The sequence below is a fragment of the Rosa rugosa genome, chromosome 4 (assembly GCF_958449725.1).
Source record: "Rosa rugosa chromosome 4, drRosRugo1.1, whole genome shotgun sequence".
In the NCBI taxonomy this organism is placed as follows: Eukaryota; Viridiplantae; Streptophyta; class Magnoliopsida; order Rosales; family Rosaceae; genus Rosa; species Rosa rugosa.
Genome location: NC_084823.1, coordinates 38,594,168 through 38,620,571, shown reverse-complemented (window position 1 = coordinate 38,620,571; position 26,404 = coordinate 38,594,168). Strand labels below are relative to the sequence as shown.

At 36.6% G+C, this 26,404-nt stretch overlaps 3 protein-coding genes and 1 pseudogene across 5 annotated transcripts; 3 read left to right on the top strand and 1 right to left on the bottom strand.

Annotated features, from left to right (window-relative positions):
• The first annotated feature begins 51 nt into the window (after positions 1-51).
• Positions 52-5,316, top strand: LOC133744782 (putative F-box/FBD/LRR-repeat protein At1g78760; annotated as a pseudogene).
• Positions 5,317-8,705: 3,389 nt separating this feature from the next.
• LOC133743670 (F-box/LRR-repeat protein 13-like) lies at positions 8,706-11,957 on the top strand. Its single transcript, XM_062171676.1, has 4 exons — positions 8,706-8,792; positions 9,174-10,244; positions 10,930-11,109; positions 11,424-11,957. Exons 2-4 carry the CDS (start codon positions 9,216-9,218, stop codon positions 11,739-11,741), a joined length of 1,527 nt encoding a protein of 508 aa, XP_062027660.1. The 5' UTR covers positions 8,706-8,792; positions 9,174-9,215; the 3' UTR covers positions 11,742-11,957.
• A 2,141-nt stretch (positions 11,958-14,098) lies between these two features.
• Positions 14,099-15,875, bottom strand: LOC133743349 (F-box/FBD/LRR-repeat protein At1g13570-like). The gene is made up of 4 exons (XM_062171247.1): positions 15,468-15,875; positions 14,764-15,371; positions 14,521-14,676; positions 14,099-14,387 (listed from the first exon to the last, which is right to left on the bottom strand). Exons 1-4 carry the CDS (start codon positions 15,661-15,663, stop codon positions 14,112-14,114), a joined length of 1,236 nt encoding a protein of 411 aa, XP_062027231.1. The 5' UTR covers positions 15,664-15,875; the 3' UTR covers positions 14,099-14,111.
• Positions 15,876-20,990: 5,115 nt separating this feature from the next.
• LOC133746393 (uncharacterized) lies at positions 20,991-26,049 on the top strand. 3 transcript variants are annotated; one of them, XM_062174573.1, is made up of 7 exons: positions 20,991-21,113; positions 21,454-21,650; positions 22,105-22,182; positions 22,277-23,538; positions 23,620-24,214; positions 24,786-25,259; positions 25,353-26,049. In XM_062174573.1, exons 2-7 carry the CDS (start codon positions 21,642-21,644, stop codon positions 25,596-25,598), a joined length of 2,664 nt encoding a protein of 887 aa, XP_062030557.1. In that variant the 5' UTR covers positions 20,991-21,113; positions 21,454-21,641; the 3' UTR covers positions 25,599-26,049. The 3 variants fall into 3 exon arrangements, with proteins under 3 accessions (XP_062030557.1, XP_062030559.1, XP_062030558.1); XM_062174575.1 differs by having other exon boundaries at positions 25,337-26,048; XM_062174574.1 differs by having other exon boundaries at positions 21,003-21,113; positions 21,474-21,650.
• Positions 26,050-26,404: the final 355 nt, after the last annotated feature.

Below are 26,404 nucleotides of genomic sequence, written 5' to 3'. Positions count from 1 at the left end.
GATATTAAAAAAAAAAAAAAAATACATGACGTAGTACTTGGGGCTGGGCCCTCAAGTCTAGCCCAATGCTCTCTTCTCTTGTAAAATTGAGAAAACTCCTTTTAGAAATTTGTTAATGAAATCTCGCAAAGAGCTCGGAAGCTTAATTCTTCGTCTCCAGAATCCCAATTCCGATCCTCATTCCTGACTTCATTGGTTTTTTTTCATTCTCTCACTCACTCACTCACTAAGAAGCATACCAGAATTGTACAAAGAGAAAAAGAGCAGAATTTGAAGGCTTTCTCATTCCAAGAGCTCAGGGATTCAACCAATGGCTTCAGCAGGTCGCAAAAGCTTGGTGAAGGAGGCTTTGGGAGTGTGTATGAAGGAATAATCAAGCCCAAAAATGGCAAGGGTACTCCAATTTTGGTTGCCATAAAAAAGTTGAATCCACATAGCTTACAGGTTCCAATTCTTATCTTCATTACGGAACTTTAGCTGTTTGGTTCATTTTTCCATTTTTTCTCTGTTTTTCTTCCACTTGGATTTTCTCCATTACTACCTGGTTGGTTGGTTGGTTTTCTTAGTATTGGATGTTGAATGATTGTGATGGTAGCATTGAATGGTATTATAATCTGATCTGAAAGTGTTATTATATTGGATAGTGAATTATATTAGTTTGTTTTTGGGGTTGATTTATTCCTAAAGAATAGTTATAAAACATGAAGATTTGACTATACTTCTAGTAGTGACCCTGTTCTGCATTTGTTAATAAACATATGGTTTGTTTAGTAGATTTATTGGGTCTCTATGATTTTATATACATGTTAATATAGCTTGTCAGTTGAACTCAGATTTTCATTGGATTTATAAGAAACACTATTCAATTCTTCCTGTATACTGCTTCAATATAATCCCAAAATACATGGTAGGCACCAGGCACTAGGCCTAGGAAGTGGGGTGGAAAAAAGGGCATGGGGTTACCAACCCATCCTGTCATTCCTAATTCTTGGCCAATTGGAGTGGGAATGAAATGGAAGTACATAATCAATAGAGAATGTGCTAAAGTGAGTAGGGCATGAAAAAAACTTAATGCGACACAATGATTTTCTATTGAGGTTGAAAGAAATCTGAATGTCTTCTATTGATCAAGTCACGGAAGTTCTGTGGTATACATTAGTTAACGACCCTACTTGTAGTTCTGTGGTATATGACAATTGTGGACCTTGGAATCCATCTGGTGCTGGAACTCTAGGAGTGTGGAGAGAATAATTTAATTTTCAGTGTTAGCAAGAACCAAAAGGAAGGTGAATACTAATATAAGGCAAATGGATTTCTTGCAGTTGTCGAAAACTATTCCTAACATGTTATGCAGTGTTCTTTGTCTGACAAAGCTCTTACCAGTTACTAAAGAAAGAGATTTTTGCTCTCAAGAACATGAATTGGAACAGATTGTCAAATTTTGTGGAAATAGTACTTTATATTTGAGAATGGATAGAAGTAATGATTAAGCCCTTGAGATGATATTGGCCTGTGTAAAAGATGCATCACATTACTCTTTTAAACTGTTGAGAAAGTCTCGCATATTCAACTGAACTCTAAGTTCAAAGTTATCCTTTTTTAAACACCCATTTTGGAGACATTGTGTGCCTCTCTATCATTTTTATGTATTTATGGTTCTTTGCTCTTAAGGTCATAAAGCATGGCTTGCAGAGGTTCAATTTCTTGGTGTGGTAAATCACCCAAATCTAGTAAAGCTTCCAGGATATTGCTCTATAAATGGAGAAAAAGGGATTCAACGGCTACTGGTATATGAATATATGCCTAATAGAAGCTTAGAAGATCATCTTTTCAACAGGGCTTTGAACCCTCTTCCTTGGCTCAAGGATTGGCTTATCTACACGAGGAACTGGAAGTCCAGGTGAATATAGTTTTCATTTATTTGACCTATGTGTGACCATGTATTTCCTTTGAGTTTGTTTGGAATGTAGAACTACCGTATCATGTGAACATGTGACTCATCTATGTGAATTTGACCAATGGAATACCAAATCAGTATAATAACCTGCTTAAGCTAGTGAAGTATTAGAACTAGGACTAGGATGTAGCAACTACTTATTACGTCATACATCTTCTACTTGTTTGCTGCATTTATAGTGACATCTCTGGTTTTGGAATAAAAATTGTATGTGCTACTACTATAATTGCCTTAAGTTGCATACATTGGTGGACACTGTCACGTCAGTAACCGTCCATTATCTTGAATGTATTCCGTGCTCTAAAAACTTTAGCTGTTGGGACCCTGTGGTTGTGTCACATGGTGTAAGAGTTCTTGAGTTCGCAGTTGTTCGGAAATCCTCAAGGGCTTATTGAGTGCGCCAAGGCTTTGGATCAGATCAGATGAATCGATTTTGGGTAATCCCACATACTAATATACACGATTACTGTAGTTTTTTTAAATTTTTGTTTTTAGGTTTTTTATTTTCATGAATTTTGAATTTCATTGAAGGAGAAAGCAATTAGGGTTGTTTGCAGTGTTGCACGTAATCCCCTTTTATATTGAAAAATTTTCAATTCTTGTTTTGTTTCTTGCTCTCTGATATTGGATTTGGTTCAACAACTAGCTAGACTGATAGTTTCTATTTATTGCAATTTTTGTTGCTGTTTAAGAGTTGCTCAAACATAGACCTATAAAATGTCGAATGTATATACAGATTAGAAGCATATAGAGATCAAATGGTCGTAGGCGGTAGGCTTAATAGTAGATATATGATGTATTTAGTATTTACATTAGTTTTGTTCGCATGTCATCAATACTTGTAGGTGTAATTTGCTCTAACAAAAACAAAGCAAAACCAAGGATCATGGAACACATGCATAAGTCATTGGCAACTGCAACTTCTCAAGCTCAAGGAGCTTGTGCTGACCCCATGGTGGACAGATTGAGTAGTGTTCCATGCGAAGTTGCTCACCAAATTCTTTCATTGGTCGGTTTTAAAGATCTCACTCGCGTGGGCAGCATGTCCAAAAGATGCAGAGAGTTTTATCTATCAACTCCATCACTGAATTTTTCTTCCTTGTATGGAAACAGGCAGCAGCAATTGCACTTGCTGAATTGTATAGATAGGTATATGATTCGTCGCAGGGATGATAAGATAAAGAGCTTTCGTATTCATTGGGGTTTCTCTGCAGGAATTTCAGAAGAGAGTTTCCGAATGATGACTTGGATCCTTATTGCAGTGAGGTGCAATGTTGAAGTGCTTGATCTTGAGTTGAGGTTGAATACAAAAGATGGGGCAAAACCTGAATTGCCACCTTGCATCTATTGCTGTGAATCTTTGAGGTCAATGTTGATCAACACAGAGACAATTCTTAAAGCACCCTCCTTTGCTTGTTCCAATAATCTCCAATACTTGAAGTTGACAAGTGTTAGAATGGATAATGGCTTTGGCAAATGGATCTTGGGCTCATGCAAATGCATTAAGGAACTATTGTTAGACAATGTCCATGTGGGAAGTTTCACCATTGAAAGCTCGTCTTTGGAATCATTTACGTTGTTGTATTGCCATAATAGTGACCCGTCATTTTAGCATCTCAGGTGAGAAACTTGCTGAGATAAATATAGAGTGGGAAAATAGTAAAGCTAGCAGCAGTATTACCAGATCATTAAATGTTTATGCTCCAAATCTCAAGTATTTGAAATGGATTGGGAATTTGTTGAATAACCAAGATTTGGGGAAATTTATGTGTTTAGAGAAAGTTCATATCTTTCTCAAGCGTCAGGGAGATGATTATGACTTGGACAATGCATTTGAGGTTCTTTGCAGTTTCTACAGGGTTAAATCACTTGTTCTGAGCGAGGAGACCATATATTAAGGTAAAGATACATCACCCTTCAGAGTTCAGAGACAGCTTTCTTTTTGTAGAAACGAGAGATGTGCAATAAGAAACTCATTAACTTGTGTTGATTTTGACTATGACGCTATGGGATTCTGTTATTAATTAGTATTGTGGCAGTGCTGTTATCCCCCACATCCCTTCTGATTAGATAATACAAAAAACCAGAAACACTTGATTTGGTAAATGAATTATGTAAATGAAAAAAAAAAAAGAATAATCATGGCATGGGTTTAGTTTTTTCTTAATTATAGGTTGATTGCTTATATAGTTACTGAAAGTATGTCTCATTGAGCTGAATTGTTGTCACCAGTTTTTCTTAGCAGGTTTGGCTGCTCAAAGTTTGTCTATTTCAGAGTTTGCCTTAATCTCTGATATTGCAGGTATTGCTCAGGGAAGGTTCCATGCATGCCCCATTGGATGGTACTATTTACTTTGGTATGCATATTATGAACTTGACTGGTGATCTAGTCCCTCCAATGGTATCTCTTCTGAGAGGAATGCCTAATTTGAAGACTTTGTACATCAATTCGTACCCTTCCTTGCACATTGTTAAACCAAAAGTAAGTGAACGTCATTATTGCCTTGCCTACCTCTGTCACACAACACACTATATTCCAATGACATGTCTAGAATACGAAGCATTATTGAATCAAATATTTAATGCAAATAAGCAATTGTCCGTAATATTTGTTACTTTGGAGCTTAAATATCAATCTGGAGCATTGTATCCGTAGATGACCCATCATAACCCATCGCCGGTATCTTTCTGTTCTTCAGCTTATATCTATTTTTTATTTTTTTAATTCATTTGCTTCTTTCCTTCTCAGGCCTGTAGTTTTAAGAGGAAATACTGGAAATCCCAAAATCTGGATTGTATTCATCAGCTTGAGGAGGTATCAGTAGCACTCTCCACTGGTTATCCTACTAATGCCTTGGAGTTAGCAACATATATTCTTGAGCATGCTCCGAAATTGAAGAAAATGGTCATATGTTATTTACCCCACCAGTTCTATATTATAGAGAGGATAAATAAAAGCAAAAAAAATTCCTCTGCAACTGTTGTGTTTAAGAAAAGAGGAGTGTATGACGATGGAGCAATGGGTGAAAGTTATTATAGGAAGCTCTTTCACTTGCACCGGTTCTGATCTTGTACTTTTCTTAGAGGAATGCATGGAGGAAACCTACTCTTGTATTTCTGTTTTTGGTATTGTTATCAATGGGGTGGAATTGTATTTTTATGTTTCAAATCTTATTGAGCTTAAATCAGTAGTATGTATATCAAATGCAAAATACAGGGTATCCAGTGTTTTAAGTTACTTTGTAGGCATGTAGCCGTGAAATATTGCTATAAACAATAGTGTTCGACATCTTGAACTTTTTCTTTATTTTGTGGAAAAAGGAGATGGATGTCAATCATGGAGTTTTCAATTTCATTCACGTAGTTCAAGTTGAGTGACTGATTATAGGCTTATAGTTCAGGATATTTTAAATTGAAACTAACGAGGTAAAACTTATGCTTTTACATAAAATCTGCAGTTGATATATTAGTGCAGCAGAAATCAAAAAATTACTGTTTACTTAGTGCAGGCTGATCTGAACGCTATTCCAAGGGTCGTACACAAACAAGGCCATCCAAAGAAAGTCGTAGGTTCTCATCATGCTATGTTATGGTTTCTTCAATCCTTTCAACACCATTATGTAAAAGGACAATCTTTCGTAAGGAAATAATTCTTTCATTAGTACCATTAATGAATTCATGTCGGCTAGATCACTTTGATTTTCATGTCAATTAAGATCATGAAAAGTAAAACTTGAAAGGATAATTCATTGTAGCCATTGTTCAAGTTATATGGCCATGCCTTGAGAATTTGGATAATAGTTATTTGTGTTAACATGCATGAATGCTTTAGCTTTACTTACATTTTTGTATCAGGTGCTTGATGGTTCCTAGTTTGGGAAAGGATGAGAAAAGAAAGAGATCTGAACAATGGTATGTAGCATCTTTTTAGAGGATCTGACTGCATCATGTGATGTCAATCCAACCGTATTTCGTTGTTATGCCATGCATGAGCTTAGTAAAGCGAGTAACAACTTTTATCCTTCCTGCATTATAGGCCACTTAGGTTGTAAAATGTTCACAGGTAGTCTAGACGGTCGATCCATTCTCACTGGAATGGGAAAACAATGATGAAATATGGTCCCGAGCCATTTGTTATATTATCATACTTGATGCAAAATGAGGAACTTACCATTGTTTTGCAACTCTTGGGTTACTGTTTGTAGTTTACCAGCTAGCTCTAGTGCATGAATATGCAACTAAAGGACCTCTCTGCATCAGTGACCATGGAGTTTTGGGAACTCATCATGAATCCCTACCATGCAAAACCAGATTGCAAATTGCAAAGCAGCACTCACATATCTCCATCTCGCCTTTCTCAGGCCAATAATTCATAGGCACCTCAGGACTAGCTGCATTATCATATATTCATATACAATGACTTTGATCACAGGTTATGTGAATTCTGATCACCCCCATAAGCATTCATCCTAAATTATCGCATGTTAAGAAACATTATCCGGTTATAGGAACAGTGATACTTTAACTTTACAGTAAGGCCTGTCTGCATATGATTATCTGATGAGTGTCAATTATATCAGAACATTTATTCACTCAAATAAAGAATTCCAAATGATATCTATCTTGAAATTCTTTTGCAATCTTTAAACACATGCATGTTCGATCTCGAAGTTATAAGCTTGGTTGAAAACTATACCCCAGCATTCTATTGAAAAGGATATAAGTAATTTTCCACAGATTAAGAAAGAGAATTATAAAGCAGCAGGTTCAAATATGCATGGACGGGCAAGAGTTGTAAATTACAAAATTGTATCTCAAATTGACGGGTTAGTGTGAGCTTATCATGTGGTTATGCACTCTTCGAATAGGAATACATTTTCTGACAGATCCAGTAATATGGGGATGAGGAGAGGGCTTGTATATTGGTGGAACTTGAATTCAATCAGAAGCAGAACTTATCCTTACAAAAGGAATGTGGTGTTTGTTCAACTACTAAAAACTAACCACGAGTTCTAGTTCTTGCAGTGCAGGGGAGCTTTTCATAAGGCATAGAACTGTTAAAAACTCCTCCAGATCAACCAAGCAAATGTGTATAGAAGCTTTGTTCGCAAGTTACCAAATACTGCAGATTAAAAAGTGCTGAAATAAAAGACCTAATGAATATGATCAAATTATAAGTATATAAAATCAAACTGTCAGTTACCTTTAGAAAGTAGTTCTCCAATATGAGCCTTTGAATTTGAGGCAGGTAAGCAAAAAACTTGAGCAAATTGCTAGAGCTGCTAAGAAAGCGTCCCTGGTCATTGTAGTTCAAACAAATAATAGCATCAACAAGATTTGAGGTATTTTTAAGAATAACATCCTTAAAAACACCTGCAACCACAAGAAATCGGAGGTTTGGTGCATTAATCTTCAAAAGGGTAAAACCGTGCCAGTGCAATAGGGTCAATGATTCAAGCAAAGGACGTACAGCAAAGAATCAGATTTGCAAACACATCTTGGGCCAGGGTTACAAATTGAATATCAAGGCTCTTCAAACTCCTAAAGCCTTTAAATGCGGGCGGGGGCTCTAGCAAGCAAGTGAATAACTCTAAATGAATAATATCTTGACAGGAAAACAAACACGAAGGGATTTTGTAGAATTCTTTGACTGGGTTTCTTGACGGATGAAGAATCCATCGATCGATATCACTTGTGGCTACAAGTTTGTGATGAGAAAGCTTGAACTTGTGTATGGGGCCAATGTGAAGTAAGAGTATGCGATCAACAATGTCCACAAAGGTGGAGTGGTCTAGAGTTGAGTCACACTGTTCATCAAACACAAGATGTGAGAGCATAGCCCATTTATATCTCCATTCACTTGATAAAACACATGTTCTCACAGCCTCCTTAATCGGCATTTTGTATAAGATTTGGTCTATAATCTCACTAGGTAAGTTGCTAAGTTTATCCAGCTCCATCTTCATTTTAGAACGGGACTACTTGGTGTTATGATATATTCGGAAACCCATCTTCACTCTGTGGAGCAAATATACAGAATTGCTATTAGGAATTCTTCTAGTGCTTACATCTATAATAGCTCGAAGCCTCGAATCTTAGATATTCTAGGTAAGTTCACATATCTAGTACAGTCCATACATTCATTTGAATTACACAAATATTATAAATACATGCAGTTTTTAAAACACTCTATATGGTTCACTTTCTAAAATTTGATTATCTGGTTAGTGAATACCGTAGATCTTTAATATCAACAAAATCATTCATTTAAGCTACAATATTTTAGAGCCCTAGATCAAGTTGAACTGACAAACAGAAGAATATCGCCTTGATCCGAATCACTACACACCTTCATATATGATTCCTAAAAAAAGGCCCTCAATTTTAAGAACCCTAAACAATAAACCCTCCACACACCACCAACTCCAGTTTTAAGCAGGAGTAGCAAGTAGCCAAGCCTTGCATGAGAATCAGCAATACATCAAAGAAGCAACCAAACAAAGGCCAAGAACTCTTACTTGATGCAAAATTGCAAATCGATCCTGTGTTTTCCTCAAGTCGAATTCATGATGCGGAGCTTGGTGTCATAATAGTTGAAGTCTTTTCTTTGAAAAAAAAAAATAATAATAATAATAATAATAAATTAGAGTGATGGGCCTGGGCCTCAAAATTGGGCTGATTCCTATTCGGCCCAAACTTTCTATTAAGGTGGTTATATAAAATGAGAATTGGGATAGGATCTCAATTCAGGTTTTCCCGCTGCAACCCTAAAACTGTTGGCGCTTCTTCTGAAATTCTGTGGTTCTCGACTTCGCCGCAAAGCTCTGAGTTTTGGGTAATTCATACTTTCGACTACTCATTTATGTAGATTAGTGCAATTGGTTTTGGAATGTGTTCAATTTCATTGATGGAGGGTGAAAGCTTCCAACTTTAGCAGAGATTAAAATCATCTCTAGTCTTGTACATTTTCTGGTTCTGTTAACCATCCGTGATAGACCCATAAGGGTTATTAGCACATAATGCCCTTTTACATTTATAATTTTGCAAATTTTTATTTTTATTTTTTTTAGTTGGTGTCCTAAGAACCGCTTAAAGATAGAAACTTTCGGGTTTATTTTCAGATTAGAGACATATAGAGATTAAATGGTGGTAGGCTTGGTGCTAAGTATATCATGGATTTAAGATAGTTCTGTTTTCGTGTTATTGATCCTTGTAGGTGTAAGTTTGTCTTGCAAAAACAGAACAGAAACCTAGTGTTATGGAGCGCATGAATAAGTCATTGGCAACTGCAAGTTCTCAAGCCGAAGGAGTTTCTGCTGACTACACAGTAGACAGATTGAGTAATGCTCCACCGGAAGTTGCTCATCATATTCTTGCATTTCTTGATTTTAGGGATCTCATTCGACTGGGAAGTGTGTCCAAAATGTGCAGAGTTTTTTCTCTATCAGCCCCATCATTGGAAGTTTCTTCATCTGAGGCAGGAAACAGGCGGCAACAACTCAACTTGTTGAATTCTATAGATAGGTACATGATTCATCGAGGGGATGATAAAATTAAGCACTTTCTTGTTGATTGGAGTTTCAGTGCAGGCATTTCTGAAGAGGTTTTCCGGATGATGACATGGATCCTTATTGCAGTGAGGTGTAATGTTGAAGTGCTTGAACTTAGGTTGTGGGCGCCTGAATTGAATAGGATTGAATCGGATGGGACGGTGCTTGAATTGCCATCTTGCGTCTATCGTTGTGAATCTTTAAGGTCTCTATTGATCAAGACACAGACAATTCTGAAAGCACCCTCTGTTACTTGTTCCAATAATCTCCAATACTTGAAGTTGACAAATGTCAGAATGGAAGATGGCTTTGGAAAATGGATCTCCCACTCATGCAAATGCATTAAGGAATTATTGTTATTTGATGTTCGTGTGCTAAGTTTCACCGTGGAAAGCTCGTCTTTGGAATCATTTAGCTTTGTCTCTATGTATAACAATGACCTCTGCCATATTGGCATCTCAGGTGAGAAGCTTACAAAGATAAGAATAGAGTGGGAATTCTATAAAACTAGCAGCGGCACTACCAGATCATTAAATGTTTCTGCTCCAAATCTTAAATATTTGAAGTGGATTGGGAATTTGTTGAATTACCAAAATCTGGGGAAATTTATGTGTTTAGAAAAAGCTCACATTTTTCTGAAGCACAAGGGAGATGACTATGACTTTGACAATGCATTTGAGGTTCTTTGCAGTTTGTGCAGGGTTAAAGTTCTTATTCTGAGTGAAGAGACCGCTAAGGTAAAGATGCACTTCCCTTCAGAGATAAATTGACCCTTTGCAGAAACAAGATTTTTGCAACATGAAGTTCATATACTCATGTAGATTATTTTCCTGGATGTTTTCCAGGGATATTACGAGGAATATATCTAGGGTATGAGGCTATGGCATGGGAATGATAAATTGTGTATTTCTGTTTCTTAAACTTCAAAATGTTTTGAAACTGAGTGATGCCATTGCTGATATACTAGTGATGACTGTAAAATTCATAGTATTGCCTCAGGTTTGTTAGAAAGCATGTATAGGTAAATTTATCAGTCTGAAAGAATACTAATTTTGAAACTTGTATAACGGGCCCTTTCTTTTTTGTTTAAAAGTTAATGGAGGGAAGAGGAGGACAGAGATAAGAGAACGGTAGCAGAACAAATAGAATCAGAACTAAAATCACAGTTTTTTCATTTTTCTTTTAAGGTTTTCTTTGAAACTATTTATATTTTTATGTCCTGTTTCTCTTTCTGTAACCTTTCTCAACTCGAAATAATACATGAAATCTGAAATAGAGAGCAATTGATTTGGTAAATGAGATTATGTAAATAAGGAAACTTGATATGGGTTTAGATCTTTAATTTAGCTAATTTTTTTTTTAATAGTTTTTCTGTACAAGTTTTGTCGTCTAAGAGTTTGCCGTATCTTTGTGATATTGCAGGTTTTGCTCAGGGAAGGTCTAGTGCATGCACCATTGGATGATATTACTTACTTGAGTATGCATATTATGAGCTTGACTGATGACCTAGTCCCTGCAATGGTTTCTCTTCTGAGAGGAATGCCTAATTTGAGTACTTTGTACATAAAATCTTACCCTTCCTTGCACATTGGTAAACCGAAAGTAAGTGAACGTCAATGTTGCCTTTTCTCCGTCTCACACTAAACACCTTATACCAATGAAATGTCTAGAATTATGTCAAAAAAAAAAACCTAGAATATGAAGTATTATTGATGGTCAAAATTTTTGTAAGACGTTTTTTTTTTTTTTGGGAGCTTAATTATTTCCAGAGCATTGCATAAGTGTGACCCTCATCTGCACAAGGTATACTCATCCTGAGTAGTGCAGTTATGGGAAGATCATTTCCAATCTTTCTGTTTTGTAAATTATCTTTGGTTTTTATTTATTTTAAATTCATTTGCTTGTTTCATTTTCAGGCATGTGGATTTAAGAGTAAATACTGGAAATCCCATAAGCTGGATTGTGTTCATCAGCTTCAGGATGTATCTATAGCGCTTTCCACTGGTTATATTAACAATGCCTTGGAGTTTGTAAGATATATTCTCGAGAATGCCTCGAATTTGAAACAAATGGTCATATTTTATTTACCCTGCCAATCCTATGTTATAGGGAGGGTAAACAAATTCAAGAAGATTTCTTCTGCCATTGTTGTGTTTAAGGAAAGAGAATTGAATGATGATGGTGTAATGGGTAAGAGTTACCATCGGGTTTTAAATAGGTTGCATTGGTTGTAATTTGGTTGAAGACTGTTTGGATATTATTAAGAAACCCTAGTCCTGTAATTCTTCTTATTCTTGTTTTATTATACCTACTAGTAGTAGAACTTCTGTTGGTAAGAAAATAGTAGGTTTGTAAAATCTTTGATATCTCAATCTCTGTATATTGGAACTCTTTTCTGTAAAATTCAGTACATTTGAGGAAGTTGAATTCAATGTGGAGGCATATTGGTATATCCTTTTTTTTTTTATCAAGAAGAAACTTCATTAATAATGAACTGGATACAATGAGTTGTGGCATCATCTCATACACATAAATATTAGAATCATCTCATAAACAAATAAAATAAAAACCTTAATCATCTCATCTGGTTTATTTGTTAATACTAAAATAAAAGGTTTATTTGCCTAAACCCTGTACAAGGTGTGTGTCATTAGAATCTTGAAATATTAACAAATAAACCAGCAAATATTGTTTTAGACTAGATCGAGCTGCTTAAATTTTAAATTCAACTGAGAATATTGTGTGCCGCAAACAAAGCTTACCTCAAGCTGCAGTTCTTGTAGTGCAGGAGAGCTTCTTAGAAGGCATAAAGCTGTTAAAATCTCCTCCAGAACAAAAAGGCAAATCCTTATAAAAAGAAACTTCAAATATAGACATGGTTTTGGCAGGTTTCTTGGCAGAGGCACCAACACTCAAATAATGAAAAAGAAAGGATGCAGAACGCCAGAACAATAAATTCAGTGAATATGGTCAGATTATACTTGATCATCAAATAAAAGTATGAAATATATCTCAACTATATCTCAGTACAAAAAAAAAAAAAAATATTAACCTTCAAAAAGTATTGAAGAGGAACAGGTGCGTTGCTACATGCATGTATTAGACTTGAATGTTCCTCAAAAAGTAGCTGGACTCTTGAATATGCTAGGTAGCTGACTCTTTGATTTTCTAGGTACATTCATTCATACATTCTTTTCAAATTTATATTTATTATCAGTTCATGCATTCTTAAAGTTTAGTTTCTCTTCTTTCCAACATTGGACCATAATTTTTATGACATATCTTCCAGTGGTAAGCAAACTGCTCCCTAATACTCGTTCAAATTTTTAACAAAAGTGATTGCTTCATGTGAATCAGATTCAAGTATGCTGGGGGAAAATGGTCCTATTCTGGCTCAATATAGATAATTGGAAGCGTACAGCTAGCATGAGAATTGCTCAGAAAAGCTATCACAGAGACTTGCATCGAACCCCACACTCATTGGATGATGCATTATACATCTTAGCTAGTTTGTGATCTGTGAAGATTTTTAGGAGTGTTGGCAATTATTGTTCTTCTCCTTTTTTTTTTGTTTTTCGTATGTTACATTAAGTCACACAAAAAAGAAAAAAAGATAGTCCTGATTATAATTCATTGATGAATCATGAGTTCAGGTACATTATCTCTGTACGGGCAATTCTGGGGGTCATCCTCAAGATATAACATCAAAATATCTTTGCCTAAACCCAAATCTCTACGCCTTTTACCTTCATATTTTTATGTGCCCCATACAAACCACTAACTCAAGTTTTAAGCAGTAGCCAAGTAGCAAAGCCCTGAAGACCAGAAAGTTAATCAGAAGCATAAATGAACTTCATTTCTGATCCACACCCATTTAGGAGTTTAACAAAGGCCAATAATTCTTATATGAGGAGTTTGGATGATACTGCTGCTGAGATTGGTTATGGCAGTGGCACGGTGTTAGTGTTTGCATTGCTGCAATAAGTCCTGTGCTTTCCAAAGAGTTTTACTGTCCATTCTTTTAGTGCAAGCAATGATCAATTGATAAGTATCTAGGCCAGCTTCTGACAATTGTGGTCATCAGAGAGGAAAACTACTGCGCAGACAAAGGGAAGTGGCAGGTTCAGACAAGAATATATAGAAGTTATACCAATTGTTATGGTGTTTCTGCACATCCATTGTTTATTTGTTATTCCTCATTCATGAACAAATAATATTTCAATCAAAACAAGTAGTCTAAATGAAAAATCTCATGCAAATGAGCAACAATAGCCGGTTCATTCTCAACACAATAAATGAAGTATAGTGGACTAGCTCCTGCACCAAGAATGTTTCGACATATCCAGTAAGTTGCCAACTGCTCCTCAGAACTCATCCACATTCTTAATAGAAGAGATTGATTCATTGATTCAAATTTTAAGTATGCGAGGGGGAAAATGGTCAAAATCTGACTCAATAAGGATAACTGAAACCTTGAAAGCTTACAGCTAGCATGAGAATTGCTCACAAAAACTATCAGATGATACATCATAAAGACCATGCATCACAACAGGATTCTTTTAATGAAAGCATGTCCTATTATTTCCAGAAACTCATTGATGAGGTCATGGCTCTAAGTAGATTATATTGGCACTCGCTGAGGCACACCTAAACCCGAGCAACTCTCCAACTAGTTCCAGAAAATCATTCACAGAAGTAGGCGTAACAGTCATCGTCTTAAGCACAGGTGAACTTAAAAGCAGAAATTTGATGAAATCTAATTCAGCTTTGACAGAGATGCCTGTTATTTTAACAAGTTGCAGTTGGGTGAATTGACAACTCACATTGTCATGTAGCCCAGAATACATTTCTCCCCCACCAGCGTTATCTTCTTTGCAGACCTGCACAAGGTTAATAGCATCAGAATATTGAACTTTTAGGAAAACACTGCCTTTTAAACTATAACACTGCAGAGTAGTGTTGGTTGCAAATTTTAATTCACCAAAGTCTATGCATGAAAATAGCGAAACTCACCAAAATTTCTAGTTCTTTTAGTGCAGGGGAGCTTCTCAAAAGGCCTAGAAGAGTTAGAATCTCATCCAAATCACTGAAGCTTACGCATACAGAAAGAAATTCAAGATACCGACATGGTTCAGGCAACTTTTCTGGTAGAGGACCAACAGCCAGATACTGCAGCAAAAGGATGCAAACTCAATAAATAAGCTCAAATTCCAAAATGATAATCAAGTGAAAGTATGACACCACAGAATGTATTACCTTTATAAACTGATTCTGAACTCTGAGCTTTCTAATATTAGGCAAGTCAGCAAAAAATTTGAGCAAATTGCTAGAATTACAGTCGAGAATCTGTTTTTGGTTAGCCTTGAAGTCCAAATCAATGCAAACCTCAGCCAGATTTGAGGTATTTTCGAGAATGAAATCCTCAAATTTACCTTCAAGGTCAAGTATCCGGAGATTCGGTGCATTAATCTTGAAATGGCTGAAACCATCACAGTTTGCCAGTGTCAATCTCTCAAGTAGTGGACACCGAATAATTAGCTTTTCAAGAACACGGCGGGAGAGGCGAACACGCTGAATGTCCATGCTCTTCAAATTCTCAAAACCTTTGAATTTGCTTGGTAGTTTTAGCAAACAATGATACAACTCTAGATGAACAATATCTTGACACGAAAACAGACATGGAGGGATACTGTAGGGGCGCCATGTCAAGATTTCAAGACTGAACTCCCTGATAGACTTTGTTGATAGATGAAGAATCCATCTATCAATATCATGGCTGGCTTGAAGATGGGGATGGGAAATCCTGAACTTGTGTATGGGACCAATGTGAGAAGAAAGTACGTGATCAACAATATTGACAATGGCTGCATGGTTTGGGCACCAGGCAGAGTAGTACTGTTTATCACACAAACGATGATACGGAAGCATAAGAGAATTGTAATTATTGTAACTATCAATGCTCGATGAATTAACAGATAAGAATTCACCAGAGATACAATGATCATCAAACACAAGATTTGGAAGCGTAGCCGTTTTGTACCTCCAGTTGCTTGATAAAACACTCGTTTTCACTGCATCCTTAATGGGCAAACATGACAAAATTTGTTCTAGAACATCAAAAGGTAAGTTGCTAAGCCTGTCAAATTTCTTCTCCATTCTTGAAGTAGATCGATTCGGTGGCTCTATTTGCTTCTGAAATACCCAAATAATTGGTACAAAAGAATGATCAACTTAATACAATGGCAGTGGTTTTTTAGGTTGACTAAATACTGACACAAAACTAGATATAAAAGCTTATCCGGCATCCAAAACCAAACAAATCGAAATTGAAAGCTGGTAGAGCAGTTAATGACAATCCATTATCTCAAACTCGACCGTCAGAGTGACCGATTTCCACAACCTGTATTCACCATGAAGTTTAACTTCTCTCAAGATATGGTATGGTTGAAGGAGATATATAAGAAGCTATTCTTCGATTTTAGATCGAACTCTTCTTATAGCAATGGTTGTGGTTTTTAGGGTTTTTCATTCCCGCCTCATCCCTCATCTTATACGCCCCCTTTTTAATCTTACAGGGGTAAAACGGACATTTAGTTTTTTCTTTTTATCTTTTATATTTTTATCTGTTTCTATATTACCCTATCTTCTCTTTTGGTCTTCACTTTCCTCTTTCCGGAGAAACCGCCGGAAAAATCAATCCTTTGTATACCTGTGATCAATTTCTGGACGTCTCCAAGGTTGGAATTTTTTTTTACTTTTTTCTCTCTTTTATTTTATTTATTTTTGTTACTGTTTGATTTTCAATTCCCCTCTATTTCTAAGATGGAATTTTTGGATGAACCCATCAACTTAAAACTTAGCAAATATAACCTTTCAAAAAAAAACTTAGCAAATATAATTGTCATGAATTATACATATAAAACCCTTTTTGGTATTACCCATTAGATTACTCCTTTAGCTACTTTTGATGACATGCATGAAACCATCATCAATGATATTTCCCTGTTTGCTAGCCAAGGATTTGAAGATTGAACAGCAGACTGTAGTTGACATGAGACCCGTGAGTCGGCCGTCTTAAGCCTAGTGTCTCGTCGAGGCATAATTTTTTTTTTTCTGGGAGTATTTGAAAAAAAATAATTAAGTAAACAAAATGACGGATTCATATAATTTTTTCGCTCTTTAATTTGAATTTGATTCAACAATTGGCTCACCTGATGGTTTCCTCCTTTATTGCAGTTTTCTTGTTGTGTGTCTTTTAATTAAGAATTGCTTAGAGATGGACTCGTAAACTGTGATACCAATAGAAGCGGATAGAGTTTAAATATTTAAATGGTCTTAGGTACCTTGTATTTACATAATTAAGTTCTGTTTTTATGTCCTTTAATCCTTGTAGGTGTTAATTTCTCTTACGAAAACAAAGAGAAACCAGGTACCGTGGACCAGAAGCATGAGTTATTTGCAACTGCAAGTTCTCAATAAGCTCCGGGAGCTTGTAGGGACAGCGCAGTCGACAGATTTGGATTTGTTCGGATTACATCAACATGGCTTGGTGGCTGGTTGGTATATATAAAAGTTCCAAACTGATTAATTTGGCATAGAGACGATTTGGATCCGAAACCCATCCAACTCAAATCGGATGCAGGCGTGCGGCCGTAGAAGATAGAGATCCAAATTTCGTTAGAGAAACTGGCCGGTATGGCCAAGCATAGGATCAAGATAGCACTAAAAACTTGGGGGATAAGATATATCTGGACTCACGACTCCAAGAAATCTAGTGTCAACATTTTGTAGGCCCCAAAATGTGAACTTTTACTTAATCCTGGTTATTAATTATTACCAAAAGGTAATCTTATTTAGTTGACTTAGAGAACCCATCTTCTAAAATATTTACAAAATTACAAGGGATAGCTTTATTCAAAATTTTAGATCAATACTCATTACATTGAATAAACACTTTTATAAAGTTCTAAAATACAACATCCTCTTATTTAAAAATAATAATAATAATAAAATAAAATACAGCATCGTACAGAAAAGGAAAGAAAGGAAAGAGGACTAGAACACAATATGACAATGACTGCTTTTTTTAATTAAGTTACGTAATCTAGACTGGTACTCTGCCAGCTTCAGGATCTTCACCTAATCGCATCTCCACCCCCTGTGTGTCTCCCGCACTTGCTTCATTATGATCAGGTTCAGGCCCAACTGCGCCTTGCCAACGAAGAGTGGTTGCCCTTAGTACAACGTTAAGAACTGGTATGGTAATAAGGACAATATGGAGCCAATTCGCAAAGCGGTTGAGCACACAGAGGCAAGAGGGGATGAGAATTATAATGAGGTAGGCATACCAGAAGATAGCTTGTGGGAGGATAAGCACAGCAGCCACCAGTGTAACCGCGAGAGGTGCAGAAAGCTCTTCAAGTTGCTTGAGTACTCCGGTGCTGGTAGTCCTAGTAATGGCATGAGTGGTTAGAGGGACATGGACTTTGATGGAGATGAAGGGAAAGACCACAAAGAGAATGATATGAACAATTGCTTTTATCCAGGTGAGGTTGCTGATTGTATTGTAAGGATCCCAATCCCATGACATTCCTACTCCATATTTCAAAATGTTGATTGCTAGGAGAATCGCATGCCTAATATCGATGACATGTTGGTACGTGGTTTGGCTGTAACTAGGCCTATTCTGTATATCCTTATATAGCGAGACTAAGTGAAGTTTTATAAGGGGGTGTGGAAATCAATTGTCCATGTTTTTGTATGTGACTACTAGCCATTTGGATCGCTCTCCCCACCCCTCTTCCTCCTCTTTTTTCAACTCTCTTTGAGTATTGAAGAAGTGGTTAGCATGCCTAATATCGATGTTTTCAAAGGGGGTGTGGAAATCAATTGTCTATGTTTTTGTATGTGACTAGCTATTTGGATCGCTCTCCCCACCCTTTCCTCCTCTTTTTTTTCTTTATATCCATATATAGCGTAGGGTTGTGAATGGGTCATGTTGGGTTAAGGTATTTGTCGTGTGACAGGAGACAATCCCAAACCAAACCATTTAATAATCGTGTCAAAAATTTAAACTCAAATCCAAAAAATAAGAAATGGGTTACCCGTTTCCACCCGCTTAACTTATTTAATAAATAGGTCGTGTCGTGTTAGAAAAAATAACTCATTTAAGGGTTAACATTGCGACCCATTTAACTAAAAAAATGCATGAATTAATTAAAATTCACTAAAAACTATACATGATGAAAAATATAAATAATTATACATAAGTCGTAAATAATTAATCCAATAATGAATTAATGATGAAGGAATATATTTCAAATTGTCCAATCCTAGGACCAAATACTCACACTTTCCAAAATTTCAAGAAGAAATGTAGCATAATTGGGTTATAGAAGTTCATTTCATGTTGACGGGTTGACCCGCAGCTGACCCGTTTATTAAATGGGTCATGACGGGTTGCCCCGCGTCTGACCCGATTTTTAATTGTACGGGTTCAACTCGTTCTATTTTGTATAGGTTTCGAGTCGTGTTATCAGATCGTGTTGAAATTGATAGCCCGAGACTAAGTGAATCTTCAAAGGGGGTGTTGAAATCAATTGTCCATGTTTTTGTATGTGACTAGCTATTTGGATCGCTCTCCCCACCCTTTCATCCTCTTTTTCAACTCTCTTGAGTATTAAAGAAGTACGTAGAAAAATAAAATAAATATAGTAATAATATGATTCTTCGTCGTCATGGGGGAGAAGGGGGTTGGGGCCTTGGGGGTGGGGGTGGGGGTGCTGATATCAAATAGCAGCACTCTGGCTACCTTTGTCCAATATTTGACCTTTTCTCTCCTCCAACTCTGTCGCGTGTATTGTCTTGCATTAGGTCCTACGCGTTAGTGTAGCCTTAATATAATTTATATGCATATATAGGACTGCAAATCAGTTGGATCGGATTCAACTGGAGCGCTGAATATCTTTGCACCTTTATCATGCCCAATCTTTAATACTTCAAGCATATTGACGCGTTATGTATACTAATAACAACAAATCGAAAAAGAATTATATAAAAAACAATCGCAGATGTATTGAACCAATCAGAAACAAAAAAGCATGAAAGAAAACAACGAAGTTCAACAAAATCACCACCTTCCTATGGTCTCAAATGACCAGTTTCTCCTCAAAAAAATCGCAGAGTACGATGAAGTTGCTTCGAGTGCAGTTTCAAGTCCTTTGCCAAATCCTCTTCTCTCACCCATTAGCATGAGAATTGATGATCTTAGGTGCTAAATGTGCCTGAAATCACAAACCATAAAATTTGAGATTCGGTGTGACCTAAGGCCTCATATAGGTATGAGAATAAGTTTTGAAACTGTTTCACTTACTGTGATAAAGCCATGCCTCAGAATGAGGTTATCAGTCTTAGTAAAATTTCAGGATCGGGTTCGGTTTCATCAGAAAACCGGCCCTTTCTGGGCCTTGCCAGCCCTATAAATTTCATCTAAGAAAACAATTGTGATCAAGTACAACTATATATTGATTATTTTTCTTCGATAGCGCTCTGGCGCTAAATGAATTCTTTGATCGATCACATGTGACCAATTAATAAAAGAACTCCGACTAAAAAAATTGCCTCAAGTATGATTAGGTGACTTGTATGTGGTGGTGGAAAATTGTCTTTTTTTTTTTTTTTTTTTTTGAAACGGGGTTTGGAACCCAACCTAATTGGGAGGCTCAGCCTCACGCCTGATAATATTATTATTAATTGAAGGATGATTGTTTGTATAGCGAGGGGGACATATTACCGTAACCTTAAGTACTAGTACAAGAATTTTCATAGGTGCATCCATGGATAATCACAGGAGCTTCGTCAAACCAATAATCATCTAATTAAATAATCAATACTAACAAAAGTGTGCCAATCTATGGGCAACACCATTTACTTCACGATAAATAGGGTGTAAAGTTAAAAACGGAATTGCGCGCATATATGCTTTACAATCCTCAACGGTACAACCTGTGAAGTCCTCCGTGTCTCCATTAAGGCAATAATCATTGCAGCACAGTGAATTTCAATATTCACATTGGCCATGCTGCCTCCCCTTCCATCTGATAAGGGGAGGAAATCTTACATGGCAAACGGGCCTAGCAATTGCAGCTAAGCACGAACCATACTCATCTATATCGAAAGTTGTTTAAATATTTGCAATTTTGAGGAGCTAGCTAGAAAGCTTCAAATTAATTATCTTAAAATGCCACACAGGAAGTATATTGACCTGCCATTAACAAATTACAGTAACAATGCTTTCCCCACCCCTTTCTCGCCTTCTCGGTGGTTTCCCTAACAATATATGCAAAACTATTATATTGTCAACAAAGGTTTGTCACCTTCCTTGGTTTTTAATTGTTGGCGTGAAGTTGTCACCTTCCTTTTTCAATCATATATAATCTTTGACTCTAAAGGTTCTGCATATGCATAATATCAGAAGTCGGAAGATTTGGAGTCTGCTTGCCGGCCTCCCATCTGTTTGAAGTCTGAAAACTGAATCGGAAGGCATCGTTGACCCAAAAAGTTGCAGATAAGTGGTGTTCATATTCTCAGGCCGTCTGATAATTTAGGTGATCTTCTCATCTTTGTATTCTGGCTTCTATCGTTTTGTTTAATCCTTGTTCTTTTCAGTTGTTGTTTGGTTGATTTTTCATCTTATGATTCTGCTAAGAACATTTGGAGAAAAAAGAAGTTTCGTCAGTTTCGCTTGAACTAGTATCCTGTACTTTCACCTATGAAGCGTCTAGCTATATATCAGTGTAGAGTAATTTTTGTTATATAGGAGATAAATTTTATTCAGAGCGATAGCTAGCTGTACACATATTGAGATATTAAGTAATCATATGAAAGGTCCATAGTTTTGTGGTAATTATGATATTGAATAATTGATGCATGATTTTGTTACGTTAGTCTGTGTTTTTCATTCTAAGGTGAAGGCTACTAGTGGATCCACTGCAGAAAAATACGCTTCGAGTTCGAGATCATGTAAATTCATCTGAATTGGAGACGTTGATTGATTAGATCACCGCTCAAAGCAACCAAGCCTACAAAGCCAATTTCACCACTAATTGTAGAAAATTATATTACCGCCATCTATCATGGAGCATGTAAGTTTCTCCATCTTCTCTAACTAATAATGTGGCATTCAAATCATTTGATATCTAGACCGACTTCCTCCTTTCTCTTATTTTCTTTTTCTTTTCCTTCTCTGTTTTTGAAAATATGAAAGAATACAAAAATTTCCTTTCCTATTCGATAATTCTGAAAATGTGACTTGTTGAAAAGAATAGTTGTCAGCAAGGTTCACTTAATTATTTGTTCTCCCAACTGTAATCGAGTCGCTCTACCATAAGCTTCTCTGTATTTCAATCAATGAGTTGCTGAAGCATCACTTAATCATTTCTGGAGAACTTAAATACTTTCAAAATCAACAACAAAAAAGAAGGAAAAAAGAAAGAAAGAAATTGATTTGAATTGGAATGCTTCTATCCATATTTGATAAAATATATATGACTCCTGATCTGGTTGTGAAACTGTTGGGTCATCTCTTCTCGTTTGCAGGTGGCTACATCAACAAGTGGTAATAATGTAGGCAGTGGATGTACAAGGGATTACACTAGTGAATTCACAACGACTGAGGTAACCTTTAACTTGAATTGCAAATTAGCTGGCTTGCTTATAATTTGTTTGTATGTTTATATACGTACTTAAAGGATATTGTTTGGTAACGCAGACATTCAACAGCAAAGAAGAGTTAAAAATCTGGGCCAAAAATGTTGGGAAGGAGTATGATATTGCTATTGTCGCGTTAAGATCTGACAGTGGGGAAGGCAAAAAGAAACCTGGAGTTACTTTGGCTTGTGAGAGGAGCGGAAAATGTGATGGACGAAATATTAGTTCCAAAAAAAGTACAACAGCTAAAGGTCGACGTACCGGAACAAAGAAGTGTGATTGTCCTTTCCGGTTAAGGGGTGAGAAGCTAGCTGCTGGTAATGAGTGGAAGCTAACGGTAGATGCTGGAATTCATAATCATACAGTTCATAATCATACAGAAGGACGCCCCCAGAGGGGCCATTCATCTCGGGGTAGATTAAGTCAAGAGGAGAAGTCAGTAGTGAAGGATATGTATAAAAGACGGGAGAAGCCTAAGGATATAATAAAAGCACTAAAAGGGAGGGACAAACACAACAAATCCACATGTAGGACAATATACAATGAAGTTCAAAGTTTGAAGCGTAGAGATAAACTTAAGGATGAAATTCACCAAAAAAGAAAAAAATCTGAGGGTTCTCGATTGCAACAATTAATGAGTAAGGCAGAGGAGTACGATTACATTGCGAAGCACAGAACTAGTCCAATGAGGGACAATGTGTTTGACTGCTTCTTTCTGACACACCCCAGTAGCTTCGAATTGTTACGCGCATTTCCAACTGTTTTGATAATACGAACACAGTGTCAGAGATGGGAGTGGGCCACGGTAGAGTTTTCGGGAGTTACGTCAACTGATATGATATTTCCTGTTGCTTCGGCTATCCTTTCTTCAAAATATACTAGTGGTTATGAATGGGCCTTAAATTCATTCATTTCATTGCGAGGTGTAATGGATGATGATGGTATTGTCATGCCTGATATTGTAATTCTCGACACCTATTTGGAATTGGATGACAAGATTTTCTGCCTCACAAAACTGATAAAAGCCAGTAACGACGTCTTCAGTACGGCTAAACTTTTGTTTTCTGTGGAGTATCCTCTCCAATTAAGGTCAGTGATCGGTAATTCCGAGGTGTCCTTCTATCAGAGGTGGAATCGTTTGATAGAATCCAGTACTGAAGCCGATTTCCAGCAAGATTTAACGAAGCTAGGCAGCGAGTCAAGTGGGTATCCAGTGGCAGTTAAATATTTTAACACTTTGTCGAAGCTTAAGGAAACGTGTGTTGCAGCATGGACAGATAAAGTTATGCACTTTGGGAATACAAAACGGCAGAAGAGGATGAGGTATGAGAATGTACCTTCAGTTTACTCATTTGTCAAATTTAATTGTTTCCTCTGTTAATATTTGCCCTTCTACTCTAACAGCTATTGCAACTTGGTGAACTTGCTATTATTTATTTGGGAGAATTATTTCAATAAATGTAAAGATCCTGTAGTCGTAGAGCAAACAACAATCGACAGGTTTTGGCAGAGAATGCATAGTCGGAATGAGAAAATTCGCCTAGAAATTGACAATTCGTTTCTGGAATCTTTAAAGAATGGGTACATTAATGACAAACATGCGCTCCCAGTGTTGAAGGGACTCCATGGGGCTATTTCCATTTATGCATTAGACATGATCCGTGACCAGGCCAAGCTAGCCAATAAGATAGATGATGACCATAGTGAGTGTAGTTGTCCTATAAAACGTACCCATGGCTTACCATGTGCACATGAAATTGCCAAGTACATGAAAGAAGGTCGACCTATTCCACTTGAATGCATCAATTCTCATTGGAGGACTCTTCCCCGCTTGAAACCTTCGACCCCCAATGTGTATGAGACGCTGAAACGACTTAGGTTAAGTGAGGAGATTATTACAAATGCTCGTTCTGCTCTATCCTTACCTGGCACTGTGGAATCTGAACGTAATTCACCGAATGCTTGTTTATCGACACAAAAGTCGCAGCCAGGGGATGAGGTAAAATATATATATATATATATATAAAATTACAAACAACCTTTCCATTGAGATTCCTTCTTCTTCTTCTTCATTTTTTTTTTTTTTATCAAATCAACAACTCATATGTAGCAATTAATTTATCGTGAGTCGTACTCACGACATTCCACTTACAAATGAAAGACTTAATGACTTATATCACTAGACCAATTTGTATGCATGCTCATTTTGGCAATCCAAGCATTAGTGTCTTGACATCTATTAATATATCTTGTCTGCAACAATTATTATTTTTTTTTGGCTGATTGTCTGCAACAATTTAGCCAAAGCGAAAATGATATAACCAGTTTATTATCTTGAATTATCCTTATAATACTGAATATATATACTTGATATTATTTTGTCTCTTTGTTTAATTCAAGGTGAGTACCACAAAAATTTCGCTTCATTTAGGCGAAAATGATCTGAGTGGAAATGTAAAACTCAAACAATTCAAATCATTAATTGGAACCACCTACTATATATGTCCATACGTAAATAGTATATATAATCTTCAGTGTTATAACCATGTTATATACCAACGTGTTTTCAGGTGTATGACATCCAGACAACTAAGCAACTTGAGTTTGTAGATGTATGTCCGGTATTGAGGCAATATATCTCTCATGTAAAGGATGTTCCAAGAGATGGCCATTGCGGTTTTAGAGCTATAGCAGCATTTATGGGTTACAGTGAATTGGTTGGATGGGTGAAAGTGCGGGAGGACTTAAGAAATGAGCTTAAGCTTAACTCATCTCGCTATGCCGAACTCTTTGGTTCAGAACAAAGGGTTAATGAATTACTTGTTGCATTGGACTATTACGACGGTAGTTGTTTCCAGAAGAAATATTGGATGACTATGCCTGACATGGGTCATATTATAGCATCTTGTTATAATGTCGTACTCATGCATTTGTCTTCAGTTCAGTGTTTTACATTCTTTCCACTTAGAACTGCACCCACATCATTCTCAATATCATCAACTAGAGTGATTGTTATTGGATTTGTCGAAGAACATTTTGTCCAGGTATGCTTTCTTATATTTATACTATTTTAAATTGTATATTTTTATTAGTAGTCATTTGTATCACTTATCTTGTGCAGGTATATTTGAAAACAGATCATCCAATGCCTCCTCCAACTCCAGCCCCCACCAGAAAGAATCCTCATGGAGCAACAAACTGGGAAAGATTTCATGAACAACGTTCCACAGAATGGGCAACTCTATACCTCGGTCGCATTGAGCATTTCAAATCCTTACAGCCCGAGGTCGTCTCACAAAAGAACCCAGTTGTGCTTGATATTGATTCTTGCACTTCTGAAGACAATATGGATTTACTATTTTGATTCTTTGCAAGGGGATTGAACCCTTATCCCATTTCCTAATGACAAAGTATCGAAATTACAAGACATGTGACCTGTTTGTTCTTCTTTGTTAGAATTGCCCCGCAGCATTGTTATTGGAAAATTTGAGGACCATTTGTGGGTTACATGAATATCCTTTAGTGCATGATGTTCCATAGAGGGCAAGGCTAGGAGTGGTACGATCGATCTGATTGTGATTATATCTTACTTTGTAACATCGTCGTTGTTATAATGATACATGATTAGTATCTAGATAATTAAAATTTGACAAGAGAAATTATGGGGTAATTCGGATCAGAGGACTGCGATATGAGTACGATTTGGAAAGATTGGTATCAAGGAGACAAGGACTAACTTGTGATACAACCGGCTGTACGAATTTGAAATGCTCGGTTGGATAAAGCAACAAAATGACTTGCTTTTGGTTGTTTTGCACATCCCGGGTGATGTGGTCCTTTTAGATGGTGGAAAACAGCATCCCAACCATCCCTACTCTTATTGTCAGTTGCATCATTCAACATCAAGAATATATAGAACCAAGACTTCCTCACCATGACCATCGATTGATATTTGAAATGAATAGCTATTTAATGAAGAATTATATTAAAATTGATACCCAGAATTTTTTTTTTTTTTTGTTCTGTAGCATTTTGCATGTTCTGCAGAAACTTTCTTTCATCACTCAGTCCTAGACTTTTACTTGGAAGAAGGTTATGGTCTAAAATGTTCATGTTACTAATCTGGCAATCTTCTAGATAAAGCTAAACTAAATTGCTGATCGAGATTGATGCTTTGAAACTACTTGAA

What these genes read in the sequence shown, in the direction of transcription:
- LOC133743670 (XM_062171676.1), top strand. Translation starts at nt 9,216, where the DNA reads ATGGAGCGCATGAATAAGTCATTGGCAACTGCAAGTTCTCAAGCCGAA. An exon ending in TGAGTGAAGAGACCGCTAAG is followed by an intron (nt 10,245 to 10,929) that starts GTAAAGATGCAC and finishes GTGATATTGCAG; the next exon opens with GTTTTGCTCAGGGAAGGTCT. An exon ending in TGCACATTGGTAAACCGAAA is followed by an intron (nt 11,110 to 11,423) that starts GTAAGTGAACGT and finishes TTTCATTTTCAG; the next exon opens with GCATGTGGATTTAAGAGTAA.
- LOC133743349 (XM_062171247.1), bottom strand. Translation starts at nt 15,663, where the DNA reads ATGGAGAAGAAATTTGACAGGCTTAGCAACTTACCTTTTGATGTTCTA. An exon ending in CTTATCTGTTAATTCATCGA is followed by an intron (nt 15,372 to 15,467) that starts GCATTGATAGTT and finishes CAAACCATGCAG; the next exon opens with CCATTGTCAATATTGTTGAT. An exon ending in TTCAGAATCAGTTTATAAAG is followed by an intron (nt 14,677 to 14,763) that starts GTAATACATTCT and finishes CTTTTGCTGCAG; the next exon opens with TATCTGGCTGTTGGTCCTCT.
- LOC133746393 (XM_062174573.1), top strand. An exon ending in GTGAATTCACAACGACTGAG is followed by an intron (nt 22,183 to 22,276) that starts GTAACCTTTAAC and finishes TTGGTAACGCAG; the next exon opens with ACATTCAACAGCAAAGAAGA. An exon ending in AAACGGCAGAAGAGGATGAG is followed by an intron (nt 23,539 to 23,619) that starts GTATGAGAATGT and finishes CTACTCTAACAG; the next exon opens with CTATTGCAACTTGGTGAACT.